The 27,797-nt window shown below is 38.3% G+C and overlaps 1 protein-coding gene across 1 annotated transcript in view; it reads left to right on the forward strand.

The window, feature by feature from the left end:
• Positions 1–27,797, forward strand: part of LOC142750387 (dynein axonemal heavy chain 3-like) — a 1,255,980-nt gene that overhangs the window by 461,117 nt on the left and 767,066 nt on the right. The window contains exons 25-26 of the mRNA XM_075859390.1: positions 16,020–16,172; positions 23,737–23,878. Of these exons, the coding sequence (XP_075715505.1) occupies positions 16,020–16,172; positions 23,737–23,878 (295 nt within the window). The remainder of the gene's footprint in view (positions 1–16,019; positions 16,173–23,736; positions 23,879–27,797) is intronic.

The raw sequence follows: 27,797 nt of genomic DNA on the forward strand, positions 1-27,797 counted from the left end.
ATGGTTTGGGTTAGGCACCTCATCTCCAGTGAAGGGTAATGTTAATGCAGAGGCGTAGCTAGGTTCTCCTGCACCCGGGGCAAAGATTCAGATTGCCCCCCCCAACTTATTTCCCGACATCTCCTTCCCCCGCGCCATGTTTTCTTTCCCTACCAATCAATAAGGTGTAATTTTTTTTCACAATTTTTTTAATGTAACTCGAGTATAAAAGCATTTCTACATTTTACAAGCGATATAGTTCTATAATGTAATTAACATAAAAATAAATGAAAATAAAATAAATGAAAGAGGCCACACACAGCCCCCTGTAGTTAGCCCCACACACAGCCCCTCTTGTAGATAGTGCCACACAAAGCCCCTCTCTTGTAGATAGCGCACACACAGCCCCCTTATAATTAGCGCCACACCGCCCCCCTTGTAGATAGTGCCACACACAGCCCGCTGCCCCTTTGTAAATAGCGCCACACTCCCCCCTTGTAAATAGTGCCACATTCCCCCCCTTTTAAATAGTGCCACACTCCCCCCCCCCTTGTACTTAGCGCCACACTGTGAACAGACCGGTGAGCGGTAGCCTACCTCTACCACTCTCCGCTCTGCCTGGTGTGACTTACCGGAGGAGCTGAGTAGGTCATTCGGCGCAGGCAGCGGCAGAGTTTCTTCTGACTTGGGTCGGTGACAGCCAGGGCCGGCCTTAGCTTGGATGGCGCCCTGTGCGGGACTCTCTATTGCCGCCCCCTACACAAACCAAAAATGAACCACATATATGGACACGCTGGAACATATATTCTGTACATAAATAAAGACAGATATTTAGACATACAGGCAAATATACATACATACATACAGGTAAATATATAGACGTACAAACACATATACATACACACACACACACACACACACACACACACACACACACACTGGCAGATAAATACACAGACAGGGACATATACAAATACATAAAAGGCACAAATATAGAAGCACAAAGACACATTCACAAACAGACCCATATATACGCACACAGGCACATATGTACACAGCACAGATAATGTAGTAGATGGTACCTGCAGTCCTATGTAACACCACAGATAACACAGTGATAACTCTCTAAATACAGAAAGTAGTGTTACCTGCAGTCCTATGTAAAACCACAGATAACACAGTGATAACTCTGATTACAGATAATGTAGTAGCTGTTGCCTGCAGTCCTATGTAACACCACAGCTAACACATTGTGTTAAATGACAATCTCAGCTCTGCTACACAGTACAGATAATGTGGCAGACGTTACCTGCAGTCCTATGTAACACCACAGATAACTACAGATAATGTAGTAGATGTAAGAGACAAACACATGCAGAGACACAGACAGACAGACACACACACACACACACAAACACACACATACAAACACAGAGACACACATTACACACACAGACACTCACCATGTCGCCTTGCTGGCAGCATCACAGGTCAGGACGGGCTGTGTGTGGGCGGAGCTTCCTCTCTGCTTCTCGGCAGAGCACAGAGTGGACCTGTCCCCTGACCGGAGTCATCTGACCTCATGTCACTGACGTGAGGTCAGGTGACTGGACTGGTCCCCTTCCTGGCCTTCACAGACCCCAGTCAGAACGCCGTAATGTCCTGGCTCTTCCTAAGCTGCTGCAGGTGTCCGACATACAGGGGGCGCCTATCAGCAGTGATCAGCTGCTCTTCGGCACCCCCCTTCCCTACCACCGGGTTGCGCCCGGGGCACATGCCCCGTCTGCCCCCCTAGCTACGCCCCTGTGTTAATGCTACAGAGAACAAAGACAGACAATTAGGAAATTGGATTCTCCTAATTTTTTGGGAACGGTTTGGGGGAAGGCCCTTACCTGTTCCAGCATGACCATGCCCCTGTGCATAAAGCGATGTCCATAAAGACATGGTTTGACAAGGTTTGTTGTGGAGGAACTCGAGTGACTGGCACAGAGTCCTGACCTCAACCTCACAGAATATGTTTGGAATAAATTGGAAAGCTGATTGCGGGCCAGACCTTCTCGTCCAACATGAGTGCCTGACCTAATAAATGAGCTTTTTGCTGAATGGGCAAAAATTTCCACAGACTCACTCCAAAATCTTGTTGAAAGCTTTCCCAGAACAGTGCAGGGGGTCCAACTCCATATTAACACCCATGGTTTCGAAATGGGATTTCAAGAAAGCCCATATAAGTGTAATGGGCAGGAGTAAACATACTTTCGTCATATTGTGTAAGGTTTAATTAGGAAATATCTAATGAAATGAGATTGTTCCTTTAACAGGTTCCCGACCGCTGGCCGTATTTATACGGCCAGCGGTCAGGGTCTCTGAAGTCCGCCGTATAGACTATTTACGGCGGCACTTCAGAGACTGTGCACGTGCGATCGCGTGCACACTGCTCTATGCCCTGGCTGTTGCCAACAGCTCTGGGCACTGGGCAGAGTATCAGGGACCAATCTGATGGCCCCTGAACATGTGGTCGCTGTGAAAACCTATCACAGCGACCACATTTGTTTTATTTTGACTTTTCTGGCAGTAAATCTCCTGCCTCTTTTCTTCTCCTCAAACATTGTTTCAGGAGAAGAAGAGACTCGAGAGAATTGCTGCCAGAAGAATACAGTTACAAAAAAATACAGTTACACTATAAAACATTCTCTGTATAGATAGATTTCTATCTATCTATACAATCTATCTATCCATCTATCTTTTTTTCTTTCTATCTACCTTTCTTTCGTTAATTCTATTAGAATAGGCAGGTAGGGAGTATATAATTATATATATATCCACATATATATAATATATATAGCAATAGCGGTTTATTTTTTGTTAGCGGTAGTGTAGATATATATACCAGTTAGTTTGTGTGTTTTATAAAAAATAAAAAATAAAAATTTTGTTTCGTTAGTGTTAGTGTTAGTTACAATATGGCGAGGAAGTTGTTTAGCGCCGAGGAGGCATACGCCATGCTGTGGTCTGAGTCGGAGACCGCATCAGAGATGGCGTCCGAGATGGAACCTGTTTTAGGTAGTGACGATGACAGCGTCACTTCAGGTTCATCTTCAGGGGACGTTGTCCCTGATGCAGTTGAAACTGCAGAACATGAAAGCGCAGGGCCAAGTAGCGCTGTAGCACGGGACAGCCTGGTCCCTCCAGTCCAGGCTCTTGTATGGGCACCTGCCCCATCTTTTGGGCCTAGAATCCACGGATTTACTGCCACTCCTGGCATAACCGTGGACAATACAAATTTTGTCCAAATGGATTACTTCCATTTATTTATAACGGACGACATCCTAAATCAGATTGTCCACGAAACAAATTTATATGCCACGCAATATATAAGGCAGAAACCTTCATCCACCCATGCCAGAGATTGGACGCCCACCAATTTGCAGGAATTAAAAAATTTTTTGGGGCTCACCCTAAATATGGGTATTGTCAAAAAGCCCTCCATTAGGTCTTACTGGTCATCAAGACCCGCACAAGCCACCCCAGTATATTCTGCAGTAATGCCCAGGTCTCGTTATGAGACAATAATGAGGTTCCTCCAATTCAACGACAACGCACAGGCCCCCCCAAGTACTGATGCAAACCGGGATCGGTTGTTCAAAATTAGACCGCTAATAAATTCCCTGAATAATTTATTTCTGCAACTCTACACCCCTGAGCAGAATGTAAGTGTGGACGAATCCCTCCTCAACTTTCATGGCAGACTTAGCTTTCGCCAATATCTACCTTCCAAAAGGATATACCACCGCCTTCAGGATTTATGAAGGGCGGGACCACACAATAAATGTTCCTGGATGCCCCCTGATCTTTCCACCAGCAGTAAGATCGTGTGGGAGATAATGCAGCCTCTGCTTCACAAGGGGTACCACCTGTACTGCGACAATTTTTATTCCAGTGTGCCCCTGTTTAGGTATTTGCATGCTGCAAGGACTGGGGCATGTGGTACCATGCGCAAAAACCGAATTGGTTTTCCACAGCAATTAGTGGGTAAGCGCATGGTAAAGGGGGACTCCTGTGCTTATGCATCTGAAGAATTGCTGGCGGTCAAGTTCAGGGATCGCAAAGATGTGTATGTGCTAAGCACGATTCATACCGCAGGAAGAGTGGGAGTGAGGGAAAGGGGGGCAACATCGGACAAGCACAAACCAGTGAGCGTGTCCGAATATAACAAGTACATGGGGGGGTGGATTTAAGCGACCAGGTTTTACAGCCCTATTTAGTAAAACGCAAAACTAAAACCTGGTACAAAAAAGTGGCAATTTATTTGTTACATGTGGCCATTCACAACTCATTTGTGCTCTACAAAAAAAAACAGAGGCAGAGAAACATACCTGGATTTCCAGGAAAAAATTATTGAAGGCCTCATTTTTGATGTTCAGGACACCCGAGAATGCCCCCAGTCTGAGGATGTCACGCGACTGACTGAAAGACACTTCATCAGTCGGATTCCCCCAACACCAACCAGAAGCAACCCCCATAAAAAGTGCCGCGTCTGCAGAAAAGACGGGCACCGCAAAGATTCCCGATATTTCTGTCCCTCATGTCCCTCGCAACCAAGCCTGTGCATTGAGCCATGTTTTAAAAAATACCACACTGTTCTGAATTATTAGATTTTAGTTAATTCGTTGAAAATATATTTGCCCTACATTACTTTTTTATTTTTCCCCTGATTTTACTCCAAGGGTGAGGGAGGGAATGGGTGGGGGGTGGATGTCATGTTTGATTGTTCTCCAAAGTTCATCTGCTGGATAGCTCCATTTGCATAAACCTGCAATTTCTTATTTTAGAAAACCCCAAAAAATAAATTCCCATTATACCCCTAGATGAATATTTTGGGATTTCTGCTTCAAGAGCACATATTTTGGACGTGTTATAGAAACTCTGTTGAGATTTGTAAAACCAGCTTTGAAAAAAAGCGATTTGTGAAATAAGCTTCTTCTATCGACCGCCCTCCTACATCTCTATGTGATAATAAGGCCCACATATTTGGTATCCCCATGCACAGGAGAAGTGGCAGAATGTGAAAGGAGATGAATTTTGTCTGTGGTCTATACTGTGTGTGAAAAATGCTGGCATAAACTGACGCATTTGCTAAAAAATTGCTAATTTTATTTTGATCCATCTTATTCAAGAAACTTTCAGAAGAAAACTGGACTGTCTAAAAATATGATAAACCCCTTGAAGAAAACCTTGTGGGGTCTACTTGCGTGAATGAAGTAATTTATGGGGTGATTCTAATCTTTCAGCAGCATTAGGCCCCTCAGAAAACAGTATGCGGCTATAAAGTCAAGTGCAGAATTCCTGGACCGAAAAGGCCAAAAAGCCTCCTTTTATGCCAAGCCCTGGCACATGCCCATGAAAAAAGCACACATATTTGGTATCCCCATGCACGGGAGAAGTGGAAGAATGTGAAATGCGATGAATTTTGTCCATGGTCCATTTTGTGTGTGAAAAATACTAGCCTAAACTGACGCATTTGCTAAAAAAGCGCTGATTTTATTTTGTTCCATCTTATTCAAGAAACTTTCAGAAGAAAACTGGACTTGCTAAAAATATGATAAACCCCTTGAAGGAAACCTTGTGGGGTCTACTTGTGTGAATGAAGTCATTTATGGGGTGATTCTAATGTTTCAGCAGCATTAGGCTCCCCAGAAAACAGTATGCGGCTATAAAATCAAATGCAAAATTCCTGGACCAAAAAGGCCAAAAAGCCTCCTTTTATGCCAAGCCCTGGCACATGCCCGCACAGTGAATAAGGCACACATATTTGGTATCCCCATGCACGGGAGAAGTGGAAGAATGTGAAAGGAGATGAATTTTGTCCGTGGTCTATACCGTGTGTGAAAAATACTAGCCTAAACTGACGCATTTGCTAAAAAAGCGCTGATTTTATTTTGTTCCATCTTATTCAAGAAACTTTCAGAAGAAAACTGGACTGTCTAAAAATATGATAAACCCCTTGAAGGAAACCTTGTGGGGTCTACTTGTGTGAATGAAGTCATTTATGGGGTGTTTCCAATGTTTCAGCAGCATTACACCCCCAAGAAAACAGTATGCTGCTGTAAAATCAAATGCAAAATTCCTGGACCGAAAAGGCCAAAAAGCCTCCTTTTATGCCAAGCCCTGGCACATGCCCGCACAGTGAATAAGGCACACATATTTGGTATCCCCATGCACGGGAGAAGTGGAAGAATGTGAAAGGAGATTAATTTTGTCCGTGGTCCATACCGTGTGTGAAAAATGCTGGCATAAACTGACGCAATTGCTAAATTCTTGCATTTTTTTCCAATTTTGCCCACTTTAGAGAAAAAAATAAAAATGATATATACTGACAAATGCCACTAAAACAAAGCCCTATCTGTCCTTTAAAAAGAGTGTAAAATTCAAAGATGAACTTTATTCACCTGCAGAGTTATAGTCATCTAAAGATTGTGAAATTTGCTCTGGTCATTTAGCTGTAAAACAGCCTAGTCCTTAACCGGTTAAATATTTAACTTATACAGAGTCCATAATAACCCATTCACACCTTTTATTTATAGATACAGCCTAATTGCCAATGCACCATGATGCTAGGTCGTATATATGGGTCCACCATTTTAATGGTAGAGCGCTCTGTATAGTGCTCTACCATTAAAGAGATTAGGCCAACTCTGTGATAGACGGGTCTTACTGAAGTGATCAGCTAAGGACAAAATAAATTATAGAATAAAAATGAGGACCTTTGTTTGTTTAGTTACACTAATTACATTCAATTCTTTAACGACAAAAAGAAGGAAAAGGAAATTTAAAAAAAAAACTTATTCTACTATGGATTGAGCATAAAAAACCCAAAACATTCACCCTTAGAATGTATTGTTCCAAAAGAAGATACTTTGAGGTCGACATTTAGGCATTGAAGGCCTTAATCACCAAAGGGTTAATTAGCAAATAAATTATTCGTTTTGGTAACATTTTAGTTTTTAATCATATGGTTTTCAGAGACCAATGCACATTGCTATTCCTGTTCCTAATAATATGGATATTTGCTTCTACTATATTAAAGGTGAAGAAAGGCCGAGTTGTTCTATACAGTCTTTGCCTTCCAGAAAGAAAAGATGCAGACAGTGCCATTTAAAAGCCTTCGATGATAAGTGAACTGGCTATTGACTTAGGAAATGTAATTAGAAGTGGATGATAAATTGAGCACTGTGTTAATGTCTTGCCCTGATGCTACACTAACCTCATTTAAAGTACAGCTTGGATGGTTTGAATAATGAGACCCCAGGGCTGAAAGATTTATAGATGCCTTAAAATGATGTGATAGAGTCAATGTAAAAAGTATTTCCGAGGAAAGAAATATGCATGTGTTAAGCAGGTAGCAGAAGACCAGTTTCCTTCTATTATTCAATCGCCCATTTTCTGCCTGAGAGACATGATTGGTGTATTCCTCCTAAGCTGATTACTTTAAGGATCTTGTTGCTGTGGAGGGCCAATTTTTTATATGCCAGTTTGCTAATAAAGTCGCTCAGAAAAGAATGTAACACTAAATACATTTCAGTCAGTTAAAAAAAAAAAAATCTGAAAGCAAACAACTACCCTCTGTTAATTATCTCTATGAACTCACACAACTTCTTCTAATGTAAGACACATGTTACCTGGAAAGTTAATTATACAGTACCTCATGTCTACTCTACTAGATTAACCCGTTCCCGTATTATACTGCCAAAACCCCACTCCAACGAGTAGAATCGGAGATAACTCAGATCCCAGACATTTTACATTTAACGCAGCACCTTAGTAGTTTTACAGAGAGAGAGAGGGCTCCCTCTGTAAACCCATCGTCAAAGCAACCAAGTCTGCTATGTACGAGATCCCATTAGGCCCATTAGGCCCTGGTAAAAACTGACAGGTATAATACATTGCAATACATATGTACTGCAGAAGCAATCAGGGGATCACATGGTCCCATAGAGGGACTAAAAAAAATAAGGTTAAAAAGTTTAATAAAGTGTAAAGAAAAAAAAATACAAAGAACACATGTACAGTAATTAGTATCGCCTCAATTAAAAGCAATCAAAATGTCAGATTTACTCCAAAATTGTTTTGATTAAAACTACAACTTGTCCCGAAAACACTAAGCACTCATAAAGCTTAGTCGACATTATAATGTGGTGACAGTCAATACATCTCAGGATATGTCACATTTAGGCTCTGTTCACATCTGCGACAACGCTTTCTGTTGTTTTACTCGGTCATAGACATTGCCGGATCTGTCGCATGATGGAAACCAATGGTGCCCGATGGATTCAAGTGACTTTAATGGGTTCTGTCGAGTTTCTGTCATGGTCTCGGTAGTTTTTACAGACAATATAGTGCAGTATGTGGCACTATTTTATCCAGCAAAAAAAAAAGATGGAATCTGTGATGGAGGCTCCTAACGGATCATCCAGTGCAGATATGGACAGAGCCTTAGAGATAAGTTATGGGAGGACACATCCGTACTTTATGTATACATTTTTATAAATTGAAACATTTCGTTATACCTACAGTATGTTCTAATCTTGATTCATATAATTTTGTGTTTACTGTATGCATTCAAAGCTGCATATTAAGATAATGATATGATATAATATGAAAAATTACATATGATACAACATAACATCAGTGCAAGTTAAGAAAAACAAAATGTAAACAGTTTACAGTGTTTTCCAATATCACTTTTGTCGCCGCTCCATTCAATGTCCTGAGTAGTGAGAAGTAACAGGGGCCCCCGACGATCAGACAGTTATCACCTATCCTGTGTATAAGTGTAATTTTGGAATCTGGAAATGCTCCTTTAAATGATTGTATATGGAAAGTTATGCATACAGTATTAGAGTAGTTCACTTAAAAAAATAAAAAATAGCTGTAAGCAGGTATGATAGCTTTCTTTCAGTGATTCAAGAACCTAGAAATGTAAATTGAGGATTTGTCTGTTTTCCTACTTATTTTATTTTAAGGAGGTACATGTAATGGTTATTAAAAATTAATTCCGCAGCACTGTTAAGTGCGTTTTTTGCAAAAATTGTTCGCATTGATGGATACCTTAGAATGTATTTTAAATTACATTGCCTCTGGCTCCAAATAAATTGCATTTTAAGTTGTTTGGATACTACAGCTTACAGCCTTCTGGCAGAAAAATACCTTCACTATAAATTTTTTAATACAGCATTGTGCTGAACACTTTTCCACCCATAAAGTTTTTTTTATTTTTAACAGGCATCTTACTGCCTAACCTTTTTACAGACCAAAAAAATCTTTAATATTTATGAGCTTATTAAGTGTTTTTAGACTTTTTGTCCAAGCAAAACGAATTCAAAAATATTAAATTATCTGCTATAAGAATTAATGTTCTATTACATAAATAAAATACAGAAACCTAAAAAAATTTAACTGAGCAAGTATCTAAATACAGCAATAAACAAATCTGGGTAATGAGACCAGCTCCAAATGGCCTTTTAGAGAATGAGTGTAAGTTTTTACATAAGAACTCCAAGTAATTGATGTTTTATAAAAGTGTAAATATTCTGTCAGGTACAACTCCAAAGTGAAAGGTAATTTAGAAATAGATAGAACAAATCTTATGACCGTGTATAGGTCATCGGTTGTCCGGTAGTGGACAACCCCTTTAAATAAAGTTTATTTGATATATATATATATATATATATATATATATATATATATATATATATATATATATATATATATATATATATATAAAATGAGAAAAATAATAAAGCCGCACAGCGACAGCAGTGGGTGCAGGCCTCCTAGGTTGATGCTAGGAACCCTTTTAATTGAAATCCCCAAAAAATAAAGAGGCAGCACGTTTCGATCCGTCTCTATGGGATCTTTGTCAAGCTAGAGACGGATTGAAACGTTGCCTGCCTTGGGTGAATAAACACACCACTTTTTTTCACCAATTTCCTTGGAGTGCTGCCTCTTCATTAAATTTTTTAGGGATTATACGTATGTATATATATCTATATATATATATATATATATGTATATATATATATATATATATATAGATAGATAGATAGATAGATAGATAGATAGATAGATAGATAGATAGATAGATAGATAGATAGATATATATATATATATATATATGTAGTAGAATATATTAAAAATAGGAAAAAATATTCCCCAAGAGTAAGGTAAAAACTAAAAAGCAAACATGATAGGTATAGCCATGTCCAAAAAAATTTCTAAACTGTTACACTATAACATTATTTAATCCCCACGCTGAACGGCAGTAAAAAATAAATAACATAAAAATGCTAGAATTTATGTTTTTTCTGGTCACCTTGTCTCTCACTAAAAATGGAATAAAAAGTGATTGAAAATGTTGTATGTAGCCCAAAATAGTATCAATAAAAAGTACAGCTTGTCCCGCATAAAACAAGCCATCACACAGCTCCACATAAGAGAACTAATAAAGTTCTGGGTCTTAGAATATGGTGACACAAAATAAATTTTGTTTTTAACAAAATGTTTTTATTTTGTAAAAGTAGTAAAACATAAAAATAACTATATAAATTTGGTATCATCGTATTTGGAAATACCCACAGACAGAATAAAGCTAACGTCATTTTTTACCAAAGGGTGAACGCCTTAAGAACGAAACTCAAAAAACAATGGGGAAATTGCTGGGCTTTTTCCATTCCATCCCACAAAATATTTTTTCAAAGCTTCCCAGTACATTATACGGTAGATTAAAGGGAACAAATTCCAAATCGGCCAGCAAAAAAAATAAAGCACTTATATGGCAATATCAATGAAGAAATACAAAAGTTATAGCTCTTGGAAGGGAGAGAGGGCAAAACAAAAATAAAAAATTGCCCGGTCGTTAAAGTGAGCACTTCAAAACCTTTAGCAAAAAATGAAAACTAACTCAGCTTTAGGCCAGTCCCAAAAGTTTTACTTTTATAAATACCACAATTTCAGGGATTACCTAATATCATCTACTAGGTCATAGCTGAAGCCTGTACTATTCATGACAATATGACAACTGAGCAGCACAGACATGAGCAACCTAGTGTACATAATAGGAAATACTAAAAGTACCAACCACTGTATGAGGCAGTTGTGGTATTTCCTAGGCGGTCCACCAAGTGGTTCATGCCAGTGCTGCTAGATTGACATGTTCAGCATAAGTTTTAGCTGTGCTCTAGAAAAAAACAGTAAGATATCTCTGGAAAGATGATATTCATGTAAACTTTTTTATATATTTTTAAGCACATGGGTGTGGCCTAAAACTGAATTTTCATTTTTAGCTCGGACACTCCTTTTAAAATAACTATCCCAACATAGCGTTTAGCAGGTTATATTAAAATACGCTATATCTGTTGTATCAAAGCTATACACCAGCAGATAATGTACATGTGTCCGTCCACAACCCTTTAAAGAAACTTCCATTAATAGAATGAATAATTGCAAACTCAAATCACATTGAAAAGACTTTTTGCTTTCTAAAGTCACTCAGACAGTATGGTTTCTACATGGTAGCAGCCATTGGCTGTTCCACACCAAGAAATGTGTAATTCATATGTTAATTCATTTTTCTTAAAAGGTGCCAGTTAACAGGCGCACACAGTAGTGTAACAGTAAATCTCCCTCCAGCGTAGGAAAGATTTGGCAGTTGGAAAAATACATTATGTGGCTGTAAAGGATCTGCCAGGCACAGCTTCGGGGTTAACTTCCATAGGTAATCAGTCTTCACCTGAGTCTATCTCTCTGAGACTGACTCCAGCTTCCACCACGCAGGCTGGCAGGCTTAGGAGTGGGAGAGCCTATCGCAGCCTGGCCAGACTCAGCTAGCTCCCGCCCTCTGTCTATTTATACCTGCCTTTCCTGTTCCTCCTTGCTTGTGATTCTTTCCGTGTGGTTTCCTGGTCCAGCTACAGCTCCTAACTATTTGATCCTGCTCCATACTGACCCTGGCTTTCTGACTACTTTTCTGCTCTGCGTTTGGTACCTCGTGCTCTCCTGGTTTGACTTGGCTCGTTCACCACTCTGTTGCTCACGGTGTTGCCGTTGGCAACTGCCCCTTTCCCTTTGCTTTATATTCCCTTGTATGTTTGTCTCGTGCACTTACTGAGCGTAGGGACCGCCGCCCAGTTGTACCCCGTCGCCTAGGGCGGGTCGTTGCAAGTGGGCAGGGACAGAGTGGCGGGTATATTAGGGCTCACTTGTCCGTTTCCCCACCCCTATCATTACAGTGGCCTAACTAAAATTTAAAAATATTTAATTATACATTACTTTTGTACAATTTTTAAGCCTTATCATCACTGGTATCTTATAGGGATTTTATTAGTAAAAATTAATATCGATTTTCTTCAAATTAAGGTTGACCTACTTAATTAAATAATTAAAAGATAATGGTGTATCTATGAAAAATAATATTGATTATGTAACATGATGATTGTGTAATGATTGTGTAACAATCTGATGTTTCACATATTATTATACTTTGTATAAACTTTTGCTTTGTAAAGTCTATTTGATGGTTAGGCACTCTGTACTTTATTATATTTATGTATTTCACTGAACACTTCTCGTTTCTCAGTATACTGCCAGCCTAAACTATCTTTAGCATTACAGTAATGACAGCATTGTGATGGCTATTGAAAATCCTTTTGCAATGAATACACTTTATCGTCAGTAAATGAATCATATGGCTTAAAATGGAGAATACTGCATTTAAATAATATCAATTCATTTATGATCATTACATATAAAATTCAGCTGTCTGGGCACACTGCTGTCTTTCCAAGACATGTACTGTATACACAAGCTTGCAGATAACGTCTTATTGCTGTTTATTTTACTGAAGTCTATATAACCCCATGGGTTATTATTATATAAAGGGGCATATTTTCAGTGAATTGGGGCTAACTAGTGACTTTGTTCCATTTATAAAGCTGCTAAGTACTGTACAATCATTGTACTTTGCAATAATTATAAAAAAAAATGTTAAAGAGGACCCATCACTAGGTCATATAAGGTAAACTGGTTAACTGACATGAATAGCGCTGTCTCCCTGATTCCAGTGCTGTTTTTTTTTTCCTTTTTACCTTGACCTCCCCGTTTCAGAGATACTGTATGGCCCACTGTTGTGTTGGCTCCCTATATGCTAATCTACTGTAGTTAGTCAATGAGGTGGAGCTAGCATCTCTGCCTCTGATTCTGACCAATTAGTGTGGGGCAGCATGAGGGTAATTCACGTGTCGTTGGCTAATTACAGCAAATTACCTTAGAAGGACAACAGTGGGCCATATCTCTGGAATTGGGGGGTCCAGGGCAAAACAATACAGAACTGGAATCAGGGAGACGGCGCTATTCAGGTCAGTAAACCAGTTTAACTTATATGACCCAGTGACAGGTCCTCTTTAAAGAGCCTCTGTCACCAGATTTTGCAACCCCTATCTGCTATTGCAGCAGATAGGCGCTGCAATGTAGATTACAGTAACATTTTTATTTTTTAAAAACGAGCATTTTTGGCCAAGTTATGACCATTTTTGTAGTTATGCAAATGAGGCTTGCAAAAGTCCAAGTGGGTGTGTTTAAAAGTAAAAGTCCAAGTGGGCGTGTATTATGTGCGTACATCGGGGCGTTTTTAATACTTTTACTAGCTGGGCTCTCTGACGAGAAGTATCATCCACTTCTCTTCAGAACGCCCAGCTTCTGCCAGATCACGCTGTGACGTCACTCACAGGTCCTGCATCGTGTCAGACGAGCGAGGACACATCGGCACCAGAGGCTACAGTTGATTCTGCAGCAGCATCAGCGTTTGCAGGTAAGTAGCTACATCGACTTACCTGCTAACGCCGATGCTGCTGCAGAATCAACTGAAGCATTATTGCGTTTTGGCTGTATCCATATTTGGTGGCATTTTTAATATCATCATTTTTGTCTTTTTATAGGGGCCATACGATCTGTATTTATTGGGCTGAATAGAATACCAAGTATCACATATTATATCTCAGAATAATGTTTTTGGTTGGACTCTATTCAACAATACGTTTTGAACATACTCTAAATTTTGATCATTTTTTAGCTTTTTTCATGGGGTACTTATTTTTATTCGTGTGTTTGTGCACACACTGCACACATATTTATTATACATTATTTATTATCCACTTTATATATCCTTATATAAATTTTGTCATCACACTTGGTATGTTGTGTATATATATATATTTTTTTATATTTATATTTTTATTTACTCACATTTATGTTTACACATATTCACTCTCAATATATTTATATATATTTTTTACACGCTTGTTATTTATATACATGCTAACAATAAAATCACATATGTCTTATCATTATAAAAATTTTTGAGCATATTAGAACATATCACATTGTACATCTGTTACATTATTGTATGTATTATTTATATTAATAAATAGAATTGTATTTTAACTGTGGTTTTGTCACGTGTGTTTCACTTTATTTATTTTGTTTTTTATTTTATCACCACACTGTGCACGTGTGTTCACTCACTTCTCACTATCATTTATTATTTATTATTATTTTTTATGAAATAATATTCTTTCATAAATTGTTTCCCCGGTTTACTATATGTTATATATATTTATTTTTGTATATATATAAGTCAATATATGGTCTTTTTTGTATTGATGGTTTTATGAAATGACAGTATGACACTATGTTTGATGTATTATCAAATTATGTATATTTTTTCTATATATGTATTATTGCTTATATTTTGAGACATTAGAGTTCCATTGTATATTTATATTCTGTTTCTCACATAAAAAAACGGATCGTGATACATATGCCCTATACTGGTTCTTGCCATATAAGTTGATCTCGTATTGTCCTTGCCCATACTTAAAATGGCCACTATGATGTGATACGTCATATATAAGCTATTACATCTGTTGTCTGCGGCGCTTGCGGTCTGATGCGCACGCGCATGCGCGTTTACATTCCTTGAGACGTACACTGGACATTTGCAATGGTGGTGTTTGCTGCTTACCGATCAGCATTCAGGTAACTTTAGACATGCTGATTCACCAATGTAGAACACCTGGTACATTTCAGGTGTTCAGCATTGGGGATTTGAGAATGTCGTGCTGCTATTTGCTATCTCTGAATAAACCTCTCCCACCACTGAGTATAAATACAACGCCGGTCACCTTACTAGTCAGTACCCCTTGAAAAAGCTACCGCGAAACGTGCGTCGGGGCTCTTGCTGTGGAGCTCATTTTTGGCTTGATATGCAATACACGGGTTGGTATGGCTTCTGGGACCTACTCTGATTTTTGGTGATACCCTGGTCTCTATACCACTTTATTTACACTGAGATTTCAGTGTTAGCTACAAGTCTCTCGTGTATACTATTTTTTACAGGGTCTGTATTACATTGTTCTGTTTCAGCATGCTTTTTGGAGACACATCTTGTGGTGTCGGTTATCCTTGTACTGTACATTTATAGCATGACTGTCATAGTGACCCTGTCTGGTATTATTGAATGTTGAATATAGGCCATTCTGAGTAGCCTCATGTTCTCCACATTGTATATTTTAATTGTCTGTGGTTTTTAGGTCCCGATGGCCAACATGTTCTTATGTATATTGTAATAAAGAATTTATATTTTTTGCAAGTTACTTACTGTACTTGGTGTCATTATTTTTCCCTTTTGGGAGATTTGATTTGTCTTCACATACAGTTATAGGTATTTATAGTATATGAAAATGTGTTTTATTAATTATATAATCTCTTTAATCTTATAAAATAGTCAAAAAATAAAAAAATATGATATCATTTTTAATTATATATGTTATTTGCTAAAACACTTAGTTTTTCAACAAATATTCAAAAAAACTTTACTCTTCAGCTAGCAAAGTAACATATTTATAACTGCATTTGTTTGAAGATCTAATAGATATTTCTATTATGTTTTTTATAATTTTTTTGACCAATGTTATTGTTATGTTTTCTAGGTCGAGAGGATAATGAAGCTCTCCCTTCATGACGTAATGAATGACTCTATCAACGCATACACTGAATTCCCAAGGAAAGAATGGGTTCTTCACTGGCCTGGGCAAGTTGTCTTAGCATCAAATATGGTGCATTGGACTACGGAGGTCTCAAAAGTAATTTGTTTTAATATATTGTTTCACTATGTTGTTTGTTTTATTATTGATTGCATTTTGAACATGAGTCTTAGGCTCTGATCACATCTATGTTGCGGCTTCCATTTATAACGGAAGCCATGACACAGTGACGGAACCATTGCACAACAGATACCATCGGCGCCCAACAGACACGATTGACTTAAAATGGGGTATGTCGGGTTCCTCTCAAGTGTCCATCATTTTAATGGGGAAAAATAGTGCGGCATGCAGCACTATTATTCTTTTAACTTTGACGGAATCTTAAACAAGCCTCAAACGTTAATGTGAACGTAGCCTTAAAGAGCTAATTTTATTAGGGTAACCTCTTTGTTTAATAAATCAAGCCAATGAGCACAGGCATACTACTGCTTCTGTACAACCTCTGACTTGTATGGAACCATAATATGGCACCCAAAGAAGCCTTTATGGCCCTACCATACTCCATATGCCTCTGAGTTCTTACGAGGGATTGTGGAAGTATTCGGTGTAAATTTGTAATACAGGGCCATATTAAGGCACCATACGTTAGCACAAAGCGTGCCTACAGCTCCATATTATGGAACCGCAGGTACTCTAGTGTGCTCTGCCATGTGCATGAGGTCTTACAGATTGAGATAATCCAAGGCATACAATGCAATCAAAGAAAAAAGCATTTGTGTTAAGACTGATTGTGTGAGTTATTTTAATAATTTTCAATGTCTTTAATTGATTTTTTTTTAATAGGAATTTCTAATGTGTTGAAAGTGTAAATTCTGATTTAAAAAAAATATTAAATATATAATAAGATCAATTAAAAACTATGATGTTTTTTTTTCTCTTTACCTGATCAGGATGTCTTAATATTGAGTAGTTGAAAATATGTGTGCTGAACCATGAACGTTCATAGCGTTGGTTGTCAATTAACATACAACTCAACATATCTTAAATAAAATTTCCCATAACCTTTGACAAAAAATATGTTATTAAGGAACAGAAGTTAAAGGTTTCATACCGAGTATGTCTGCAAGTGCAGTTATGCACATCAAAATTCTTTTGGCTGTTAACCTCTAGAAAGGTTATTCAATAGGCTTTTACCCAAGAGGAACTGAATTGTTACAGTATGTCGGGAATAGCAAAAATTAAGTACTTTAAATTCCGGCCCAGGGCACACATTTGGTCTATAACATATACCTATGATGGAAATGTTTTATTTATTTTATGTGTCTGTTTATCAATTTTAAAAGCTGATATAATAAATAATGTAACAGTACTATACAAATAGACGGAATGAGAATCCAGTTTAACAGTTTCTGATATACTTCGTTCAGCAATAGTTAATCACTATTAATTCAAGAAATAAGATGTGTATTTGCTGGGTAACGTCAAAGTTTTTAGGTTTGAGAATATTGACAAATATGGGTACCCTTGAATGCTTAATGGTATAACTGTTAACAACACCCCTGCTTCGTGTCCTGCTGGTCAAGGTTGAACTCCCTTAGAGTATGTTCCCACAGGCAGGATACACTACAGATTTTCTGCATCAGAAATTCTGCAGCGGAATCTCGAAAAAACGCAGGTAAATTAGTCAAATTGGTTTTACCTGCGGATTTAGTGTGAAGCATTGATTAGAGCAAACTTATGGGAATCTGCGAATTTTCTGCTTTTTTATTGCGATTCCCTAGTGGAATCGCTGTACAAACCGCAATACAACTAAACTTTTTAGTGCAAAAGTTATGAGTCCCATTGAATTCTATGGGTCAAACGTGCAGCATCTCCGCACAAAATACGCAGCATAAATTGACATGCTGCAGATTTGAAAGTCGCACTGCTGGACACTTTCGCACCTTTCTGTGATTTAATTCCTCAGTGTGGGCCTGAGATTTGCAAAATCTTATTCATTTTGCTGTTACTGTAAATACTGTGGAATTTCCACACAGAATTCTCATTGTAGAAATTCTGCAGCCTTAACCTACAATTCCATCCCCATCTCTAGATCTGCTCAAACAGCTTTACCAATACCTTGCTTTTTCGAATTTCTTAATTTCTGTTTCTTTATGTTATTAGAATGAATTGGTTAATCTATATGTTAATACTTCTTTTTGTGCTTTTAAGTTATCAATAAACTTTAAGTAGAACAGATCAATATTATTATCATGTATTATTTGCCCAGCGGTGATGAAGGATGGCTCTGCAACAAAACAAAAAAAGAAAAATGTAATATAACAAGTATTCATTTGTTTGGAAGCAACCTGGAGAAAGATATGTTCAAAATTTGGCAACTATAGCTTTGTTTTTGGGCATTCAATTAAAGCCGCAGATGTAGGCTTGAACAAATATTTTTCTTAGATCGGTGTGATATAATTAGTTTCAACAAGGAAGAATTATTTTCTTGGATGAAAATGTTTCTAAAAGCCAAAACATGAATCAAAGACCGGCAAAGGGACGACTAGCTTGTTTTACCATTTGTATTTTATTATTCCAACAGTTAGGCCTCATGCACACGACCGTAAAAACACCCGTTATTGCGGGTCGTAATTACGACACGCAATAACGGGCCCATAGACTTCTGTTAGTCACGGGTACCTTCCCGTTTTCTCACAGGAAGGTGCCCGTGCCGTTAAAAAAATAGAACATGTTCTATTTTTTCATTTTACGGGCCGTGCTGCTATGCTTTATAATGGGAGCACGGCTCGCAAAAGCGGCAGGCTGCCCGTGGCCGGCCGTGCCCGGCAGTGCTCGTAATTACGAGTCGTAATTACGAGCACGGTCGTGTGCATGAGGCCTGAGGGGTTTTCCCATGAAGGACATTTAGGACATATCAACAGGATATTACTTAGGAAGTCAGCAGCACAACCAAACAGATATCCCAGAGGAGAAAGGCAAATATCCCAACGAGGGATGGTGCACGCAGCATAAACGTCCCAGGTCCAGAGGGACAACTTGTATAGAATATAAATAAGAGAAACTGCAGCACTCGAGTTCCAAAAAGGTGTTGGTCTTTATTCACCAGGCAATAAAACTTGCAACGTTTCAACCCCTATTGGGTCTTTATCAAGCATAATAACAGTGAATCAGTGCACACTTTATATAGCCTATATCATATCACATCACTTCCTGAACAAATTTCGTATCAACATGTGTATATCCATAAAAAATACGTAACAAGACAGATAAATATCCCCCATACTATTAACATGCTACACAATACCCAAATATATATGGATCGCCAAGAAAATACCTGTATATCAGTACATGTAAGCTCTTTTTGCTCATTTTTTACACAGTTCTCTACTGCGCATGACAGGCCCTCCCTGTTATCAACATCCGGCATCTGCCGTCTCCAAGATTGCACATCGCAACCTCAGTATGGGCTGCGCATGCGCGTCAAGGTCATTTACGCAATGGCGCCTACTCATAGACGTTACACTAAACAGCAGAGAGCTGCTTGCCAAGGCAAACAAAAGACGCTAACAAATCTTCAACAGAGCACATAGTCTCTATTTAATCCCTACCAAAGATTCTGCGTGCCTCATCTAAAGAACATACATATTGATATTATCAAATACTCAGACTTAATATTTTAAACACGCCATAGGGGAACAATTATATTAACCACAAATGTCCCATACATGGGATCAAAAGATATAAGATATAACAGCATTATATATTAATATTCAACCCCAAATTTCAGACAATAATAAAGCTTTTCAAAATTCAGCAACCATAATCTTCGATGGGGCAGGCAGAATATCCCAAGACATACAGCATTCCAAGAGCAGAACTGATCAGAACTTTTCAAGGCTTTCTTTATAATAAATTCTAAAGTGATCTCCCAAATAGAGTGAATTACCTAAAAAATATATAAAAACAAGTAAGTAATTATTCCAAAAACATCCGATAATTACCCACAATAACATGGCCAAATGGTCATGGGCACATGGTTAACAAATGCCCGTAGTTCTAAACTCCCTATTCAACCCTTTTGGTTCCAGGGTGTCCAATTCATAGATCCCCTTTAATTCAAGTTTCTTTAGGGCCTTTTCCCTATCACCCCTTCTCCTCATTGGGGCCACTCCATCAATTATTTTAAATTTCAGCTGCGAGATATTGTGTCTGTATCTAATAAAATGTTCTGGGATTGGCAAATCTACCTTCTTAATCCTAATGTTATACTTATGTTGATTAATCCGTGTTCGGCATTCCTGAGTGCTTTCTCCCACATATAATTGTCCACATGGACATTGTATAACGTATATGATAAAATTTGAAGGACAAGTAAAAAATTGCTTAATCCCATATGTTTTCCCAGTCCTGGTATGTACCAAAGTATTTCCCCGCATTATATTGTTGCAATTGCAGCATCCAAGGCAGGGAAAGCATCCCTTCTTATTAATACTAGTCTTGATTAGAGGACCAATATCTGCACGTTCCAAATGATCCCTTAAATTAGGGGATCTACGAAAGGACATCATAGGGAGAATTGTGGAAATCTTCCTACTAACAGGAGAAAATGTTGATACGAAGGGAATTCTCTTATGTACTTTCTTATCAGAGGTTTTTTTTTACAAGTAAATCACTTTGTTTACGTTCTTTAACCTTATTAGTGGCCATTTCAATGACAGAGCTAGGGTAGCCTCTTTTGAGGAATTTGTTACATATGGTATTAAAGGAACAGTGTCACGAAAAAAATATTTTTGACATCAGTTTGATTTTAGTGTTTTATTAAAAACTTTTATATTTATTTGTGTGTTTGTGTTTTAATTTTTTTTATTTTTGAACTTTTTCTTCCCTATGGGGGCTGCCATTTTTTTCTTCCATTTCTGTATGTGTCGATTAACGACACATACAGACATGGAATACGGCACATACAGTCCCATAGTGAATGCGAACGGGGCCCGTTCCATCCACTATGCTGTACGCCGTCTGTGTGGGAACGGCGCATGCGCCGCTCCCACACAGTCCAAGTTGAACTGTGCGACGTCCGGCGCCATTTTCCTGTGGACCGGAAGTCGCGGCCGGACAGTAAGATTACTACTTCCGGTCGCGGCTTCCGGACTTGTGCACTTGGAGCGGGAGGTAGCAGACGGAGCGGACGGACCGGAGGGAGCGGCGGCGGCTGGAGCAGGTAAGTTATTTCTGTGTATGTAAGTGTTTTACTGTGTGTTTACTAGTGTATGTAAACCTACTACACTGTGTGTTAGCTCAAAAAATGGCGACACACAGTGTAGGAGGTTTGACCGTTCAATCCCCTCGTTTCTCCCGGCACTAGCCAGGATAAAGGAGGGGGGATTCTGAGAGCTCACTAGAGCGAGTGAGTTTTCTCAAATTTTGCAGCATAAAGCAATGTGGTTGCTTTACCACATGCAATGCTGCAATTTTGGGAATTGCTCCATCTAGTGACCAGCACTGGGAAATATTTCCTGACTCGTGAAAAAAATTAAAAAAATTAGAACAATGTTTAATCACCTATACACTAATTGTTGAACTAAAAAAAAAAAAATGTTTTCTAGCGTCACATTCCCTTTAAGTCTCTTTTCAACAATTCTCTCATATGACACTATTCTTTTTACTCTAAGGAGTTGACTATATGGCAAGGATTCCACTGTGCCCCGAGGGTGACAGCTACTGAAGTGTAATAAATTATTACGATCAGTTGGTTTTACATATAAATCAGTGACAAGTCAATTGTCTTTCTTAAAGACAACTGTATCCAAAAATTGTATACTATCCCTAGAGTATATTATAGTGAATAGGATTTCTGGGAAATTACTGTTAATTTTCTCTTTAAATTACAATAGCTGAATTTGACTACTATGCCATACAAAGAAAATATCATCTATGTACCTCATCAAACCTCCCACAAATTGGAAGAAGTTCGATGGGTGCACAAATCTCTCTTCAAAAAATGCCATGAAGATGTTGGCGTACGTTGGTGCGACATTGGACCCCATAGCTGTGTCTCTGCACTGAATGTAAAAGGTGTCCTGGAAAAGAAAATAATTGCACTGTAATACAATCTTTAATAATGCTAATATAAATTATTTTTGCTCATCATCGAGGGTCCAATGTCGCAAGAACTCTACAACCGCCAACATCCCCTTCTCATATTCAATACTAGTATAAAGGGATACCACATGGAAAGACACCAAGAGACAATCATCTTAAACCTCAATGTCCCCCAATTTATTAATAAATTTGGTTGTGTCCAGGACATAAGACCTTGCAGTGACTGCTCCTTTACGTAACAGCTGATCTAGAAATGTGGCAATGGGTGTGAATAATGATCCAATCCCTGAGACTATCGGTCTTCCAGGTGGCTTACACATACTTTTATGTATTTTAGGAAGTAAATACAAAACAGGTGTCCTAGGGTCTTTAACCCGTAGATATTCATACAATTTAACATCTATCAGATCCATAGCATATGCATTATCAACAATAATTCTCACTTTCTTCATAATGTCAAATTTAGGATCATTATTAAGTTTCTTATATACCTGTATATCACCCAATTGCCTGAGAGCTTCCTCGATGTAGTCACTGGTGTCCATGACCACAACCGCACCCCCTTTATCAGCGGGTTTGATCGTAAGGTCATGGGCACTAGCAAGCACATCAAGCACCCCAATTTCAAGTTTTGTCCACAGGATATGTCATAAATGTCAGATATACACCTCTGGGACCCGCACCTATCTGTAGAACGGGACCCCCTAATCCCTGTTCTAGCATTTTGTGCTCACGCTAACTCATGGGCACTTCCTGATTACAATGTCTGGAGTTACGGAAACAGCGTAACTCGCTGAGCTATGCTGCTTCCGTAACTCGCATAGCTGTGAATGGAAGTTATGGAAGCAGCGTAGCATGCAAACTACGCTGTTTCCGTAACTACTATTCAGTTCTATGGGAGTTACGGAAACAGTGTAGCTCAGCGAGTTACGCTGTTTCCGTAACTCCTGACCATGTAATCAGAAAGTGGCCGGGAGGCAGCATGAGCACAAAAAGCTAGAACGGGGTTTAGGGGGCACCGCTCTAAAGATATCTATTTGACATTTATGACATATCCTGTGGATATCCCAAAAAAACATGCTTTTTCTGAGGATATCCTGTGGATATGTCATAAATGTGCTTCATGGGAAAACCCCTTTAATATCCAGAAAGAACACATTTGTTAAAGATTACTACACACATTTGTACAGCACTTTCTTTTACCATGTCTAAATTCGTAGTCAATCTACTCAATAGCAGACGATGTGGACACCTGCTCTATAGAATAATTTTTGGGAAAAACACGGATTACTTTCTGGAATGTTTGTGTTCGGCAGATCACATTTGCATTATATTTTATTTAAAAAAAGAGCTTGATCTGTAATAATTACAAACTCTCCAAGTGTCTTTTAAAAAAACTCAAGTATAATATATTAAAAAACATTCTAAAGAATTATAATCGATTCATGTTCTAAATCCAACACATATTTATTATTCCAAAAAAGTTGAGAAAATAATATCACTTGCCTCAAATGCTTACATTATATTTATCGTTCCTTTGCCTTCTTTGTCTTTCCAGGCTCTAGTAGAAAATGGAGGTCTACAAACCATTCTGAAAAAATGCAGTGACCAAATTGAAGATATTGTTAATCTTGTGAGAGGGACGTTAACGAAAATGGAACGTATTACTCTTGGAGCTTTGATTACCATAGATGTTCATGGTATGTTCTTTTTTCTAATGACAAAATATTATTCCAGTAGGCAAAATTCCCATGGATGCGTTGTATGCTCAAAGTATTAAGTACCTTATATTCCCACATACTTTAATGTTGCTTTTTTTTGTTACATGAAGCAAGACAAGTTCCTGTGTCTGTGATATGCAAATATGCAAAGCACTGGCAGACTGGAGTCATGGGTCCCTTACCAACTATTATAGCATTGGTATTTATTTTTTTTGGCTTTGTTCTTAAAGGACCCCTCATGGACCCCTCATCAACTACTATAACATAATTTTTTTTTTGTATGCTATGTTCTTAAAGTTTAAAGAGCATTCTAACTGACTAAGGGGCTGTAGGCCCTAGCCGTCCATGGGTCTTCGGGCATTACCCTGATGCAATCCCTATAGTTTACTAGGACAAAGTATAGTAGGTGTTGAAGCGAAAAAAAAAATGATATAGCTCATAATAGTCTTTTTCTCAAACTAAGTTTCAATCAATATTCTAATGATTCTGCGTTCAATAAAACGATGCTTGCAACACTTTAGATATAGATGCTAAAATTTGCAAGCCCACATTAGTGCTGCTTAAGGCCTCATGCACATGAACGTAAAAACGCCCATAATTACAGGCCGTAATTACGGGCCCATAGACTTCTATTGGCCATGGGTACCTTCCCGTATGCTTACGGGAAGGTGCCCGTGCCGTTGAAAAATATAGAACTATTTCAGGCCGTAATTACGGCACGGGCAGGCCCATAGAAGTCTATGGGGCTCCCGTAATTACGGGTGACTACGTATGTGCACCCGTAATTACGGGAGCGTTGCTAGGCGACGTCAGGAGATAGTCACTGTCCAGGGTGCTGAAAGAGTTAAACGATCGGCGGTAACTCTTTCAGCAACCTGGACAGAAACTACCGATCACAATATAGATCAACCTGTAAAAAAATAGAAGTTCATACTTACTCAGAACTCCCTGCTTCTTCCTCCAGTCCGGCCTCCTGGGATGACGTTTCAGCCCATGTGACCGCTGCAGCAAATCACAGGCCAATCACAGGCTGCAGCGGTCACATGGACTGCCGCGTCATCCAGGGAGGTCGGGCTGGATGACGAAAGAGGGACGCGTCACCAAGACAACGGCCTGGTTTGTATGAATTTCTTTTACTATACTGTGGAAAGGGCTGCCCCTTCTCTTTATCCTGCACTAATAGAGAGAAGGGGCTGCCGATTAGTGCAGTTCAATTTTGCAGCGAAAACGTGCCCGTAAATACGGGTGGAATACTGATGACACCAGACCCGTATTTACGGTCACGGGTCCGTAAATACTGGTGCAATACGGGTCGAATACATGTGACCAAGGACCCGTATTTACGCTAGTATTTACAGGTGGAAAAAAATAAGTTTGTGTGCATGAGGCCTAAGACTGTGACATTCACATACCTTTTAATGCAATAATGTGTGCAGATAGCAGTTGACAAGTTGTGCAGGCCTCTCATGTAAAGTTATTGATCTTTTAACTTCTAATAAATCATATCATTTATAGTCAAAGGGATTTTACCATTATAAAACAACTATACAGATATATAAGTGTGCTTGTACATTGTATTTACCTCTGCGGAATTGAAACATAACTTTAATTAGACTTTTAAAACATCAGCAGGGAGGTCACATTTAATTGGCACAGAGGAGAATGTCAACCATATCTGTCTCTTTAATTACCGTGCTCACATAGCGCACAATATTTCCTGATATTTTCTCACCAGTCTAGTCTTCACTATTAGCAAGTCTAAGGGTGCAGTCACAAGTGGCGTATTTGCCTTGTATGCTGAACTTTAACATGTAAACCTATGGGAAACATTTTCGAAAACGTAAAAAATGTAGAAATCTATTTTAGATGCAGAATATTTTTCTCATTGGACAGTTACAGTTTTTTGCAGTACAAAAACACACTGTGGAAAACTCACAATGTTCAATGGGAAAATATTTTGTAACGCAGATTTCTCGATTTCTTGCGCTATGGAATATTTTTCCCATAGGCTTACATTATAAAGATGAAAATACAAGGCAAATACGCTACGGATGTCTGAACCCTAATGATTGGCACATTGTCCTTTAAGACCCAATGCAAATTCTTTCTTTTGTAAATTATTTTGCCTGTTTTAAGTATATGTCCTGGTAAATATATAGTAATAGGCTAATGTAGGGAAGTGGTTTAACTTTTTTTTAATGTACTGAAGAATGTATCTGTATAACAGTTACTAATGTACCAATTAAACACACTTATGTTTGAGGTGAATTGTTACAAACTACCAGATTCTATGTCTAAATATTCTGAAATATTTTATGGGTGTTTGTTTTGAGTTCTAATATAATATATGAACCATATTTTAGAAATGCCTCACATTGCACTGCATCAAGGTGTCATTACCTGGGAAAGAAATTAGCTTAAATTTCACGGCTAATGTTGGATACATCATTTTGTCATCTCCTTAATGATGATCGTCTGTCACTTCTAAATCTGTGGAGATAAATATGGGTTCCTGTGTTCAGTGTTGAGCATAGTTTAATTAATGATAGTGTCATGAATTCTGTGGGGTATTTAAAGTATTTTAATGGTTTTCTGATTTTATATTTGTTAAGATTACATTTTTTTATACATGTTATGCAAACCAAATGAGTATTTTAATGTCAACTAATCATGCATTGGAATAGTTCCTTGTCAAATTTCTGAAAACGTCAAAATAAAATTATTAATTTGCTTTCTCATACTATTACCATTGCTATTTGGGATTATTTAATTTAATAATGAAATACAGTGAACATACAGTAACTCTGACTATACACATTTTTGTTGATACATTTATCACATACCGACATGGACTTTAGATTGAGTTGATATTCTCCCATACTACACAATGATAGGTTAAATGGCTTTCAGTTACCCTAATGTGTGGGTGAAAGAGATGAGTGAATCGGTGAAAATCCATTTTGCTGGGATTTTTTTAACGTTTTAATTTCTTATTATGGAGCTTAACTGGCGACACACAAGATAGTAGATTAGATTAATGGTCACGTCCTGCCACTATTGTATATTATTTAGCCCAGCAGGGCAATCAGTTAAGTGAACACTACTACAATCACTTAATAAGTACAATTACTTTTATTTTGAGTTAGCGAATATGGCCAGTTTCCTAACAGGAGTACCAGACCTTGACAAATGGAGCACTGTAGCAAGGGATGTGTTCTCAGAGAAAGAATACACACAATCATTAACAACCACTAATGTAAAGACTGCATTTAAGGAGTTAACAAAGGTCTATAAGGACTATATTGTCACATGGTGGGAGATTCAGTCAATGGAAAGCTGTATAAAAAAATATAGTTCCAAGGGGGCTGCGAATCACTCTGACCCCAGCAGACAGGGTACGTAGTGTGAACCTAATGAACAAATAGGAGTGGGAGGCTACAGCTAGTTCTCTTAGATTCATGCATATTCACTTGGAGGAGGAAAGGGGCTCCTGGGAAATAAAATCCAAGAGATTAAATGACCTTAGGGAATAGATTTTAAACCAAAAAACTGATCCCCAATTTGATAAGAAAGAGGCCACCCTGCAGGGGGTGATAGAAAGGTTTCAGAATACCATCAGGGACAGAAAACACCAATAGTTCATAAGGGATCTACAATAATTCAAGGAAAATAGGGCTTATTCTTTATTGGCTAAATCCTGTCCCAGATAAGTCGATCAGGACTTATCTTCTTCAGAAGCTGATTGTTCAGATTATGAGAAGGATAGCCAAAGAGAAAACAGAGGAAGAGGTTCAAGTAGAGGGGGAAGAGGTAGAGGCAGGTCATATGGATGGGGAGCTGCACATAGAGGTAATATGTCCAACAATAGCAGGGCTGAACAAGAGGGCAACTCTTTTTT

This window comes from Rhinoderma darwinii, chromosome 3 (genome assembly GCF_050947455.1).
Source record: "Rhinoderma darwinii isolate aRhiDar2 chromosome 3, aRhiDar2.hap1, whole genome shotgun sequence".
Taxonomy (NCBI): domain Eukaryota; kingdom Metazoa; phylum Chordata; class Amphibia; order Anura; family Rhinodermatidae; genus Rhinoderma; species Rhinoderma darwinii.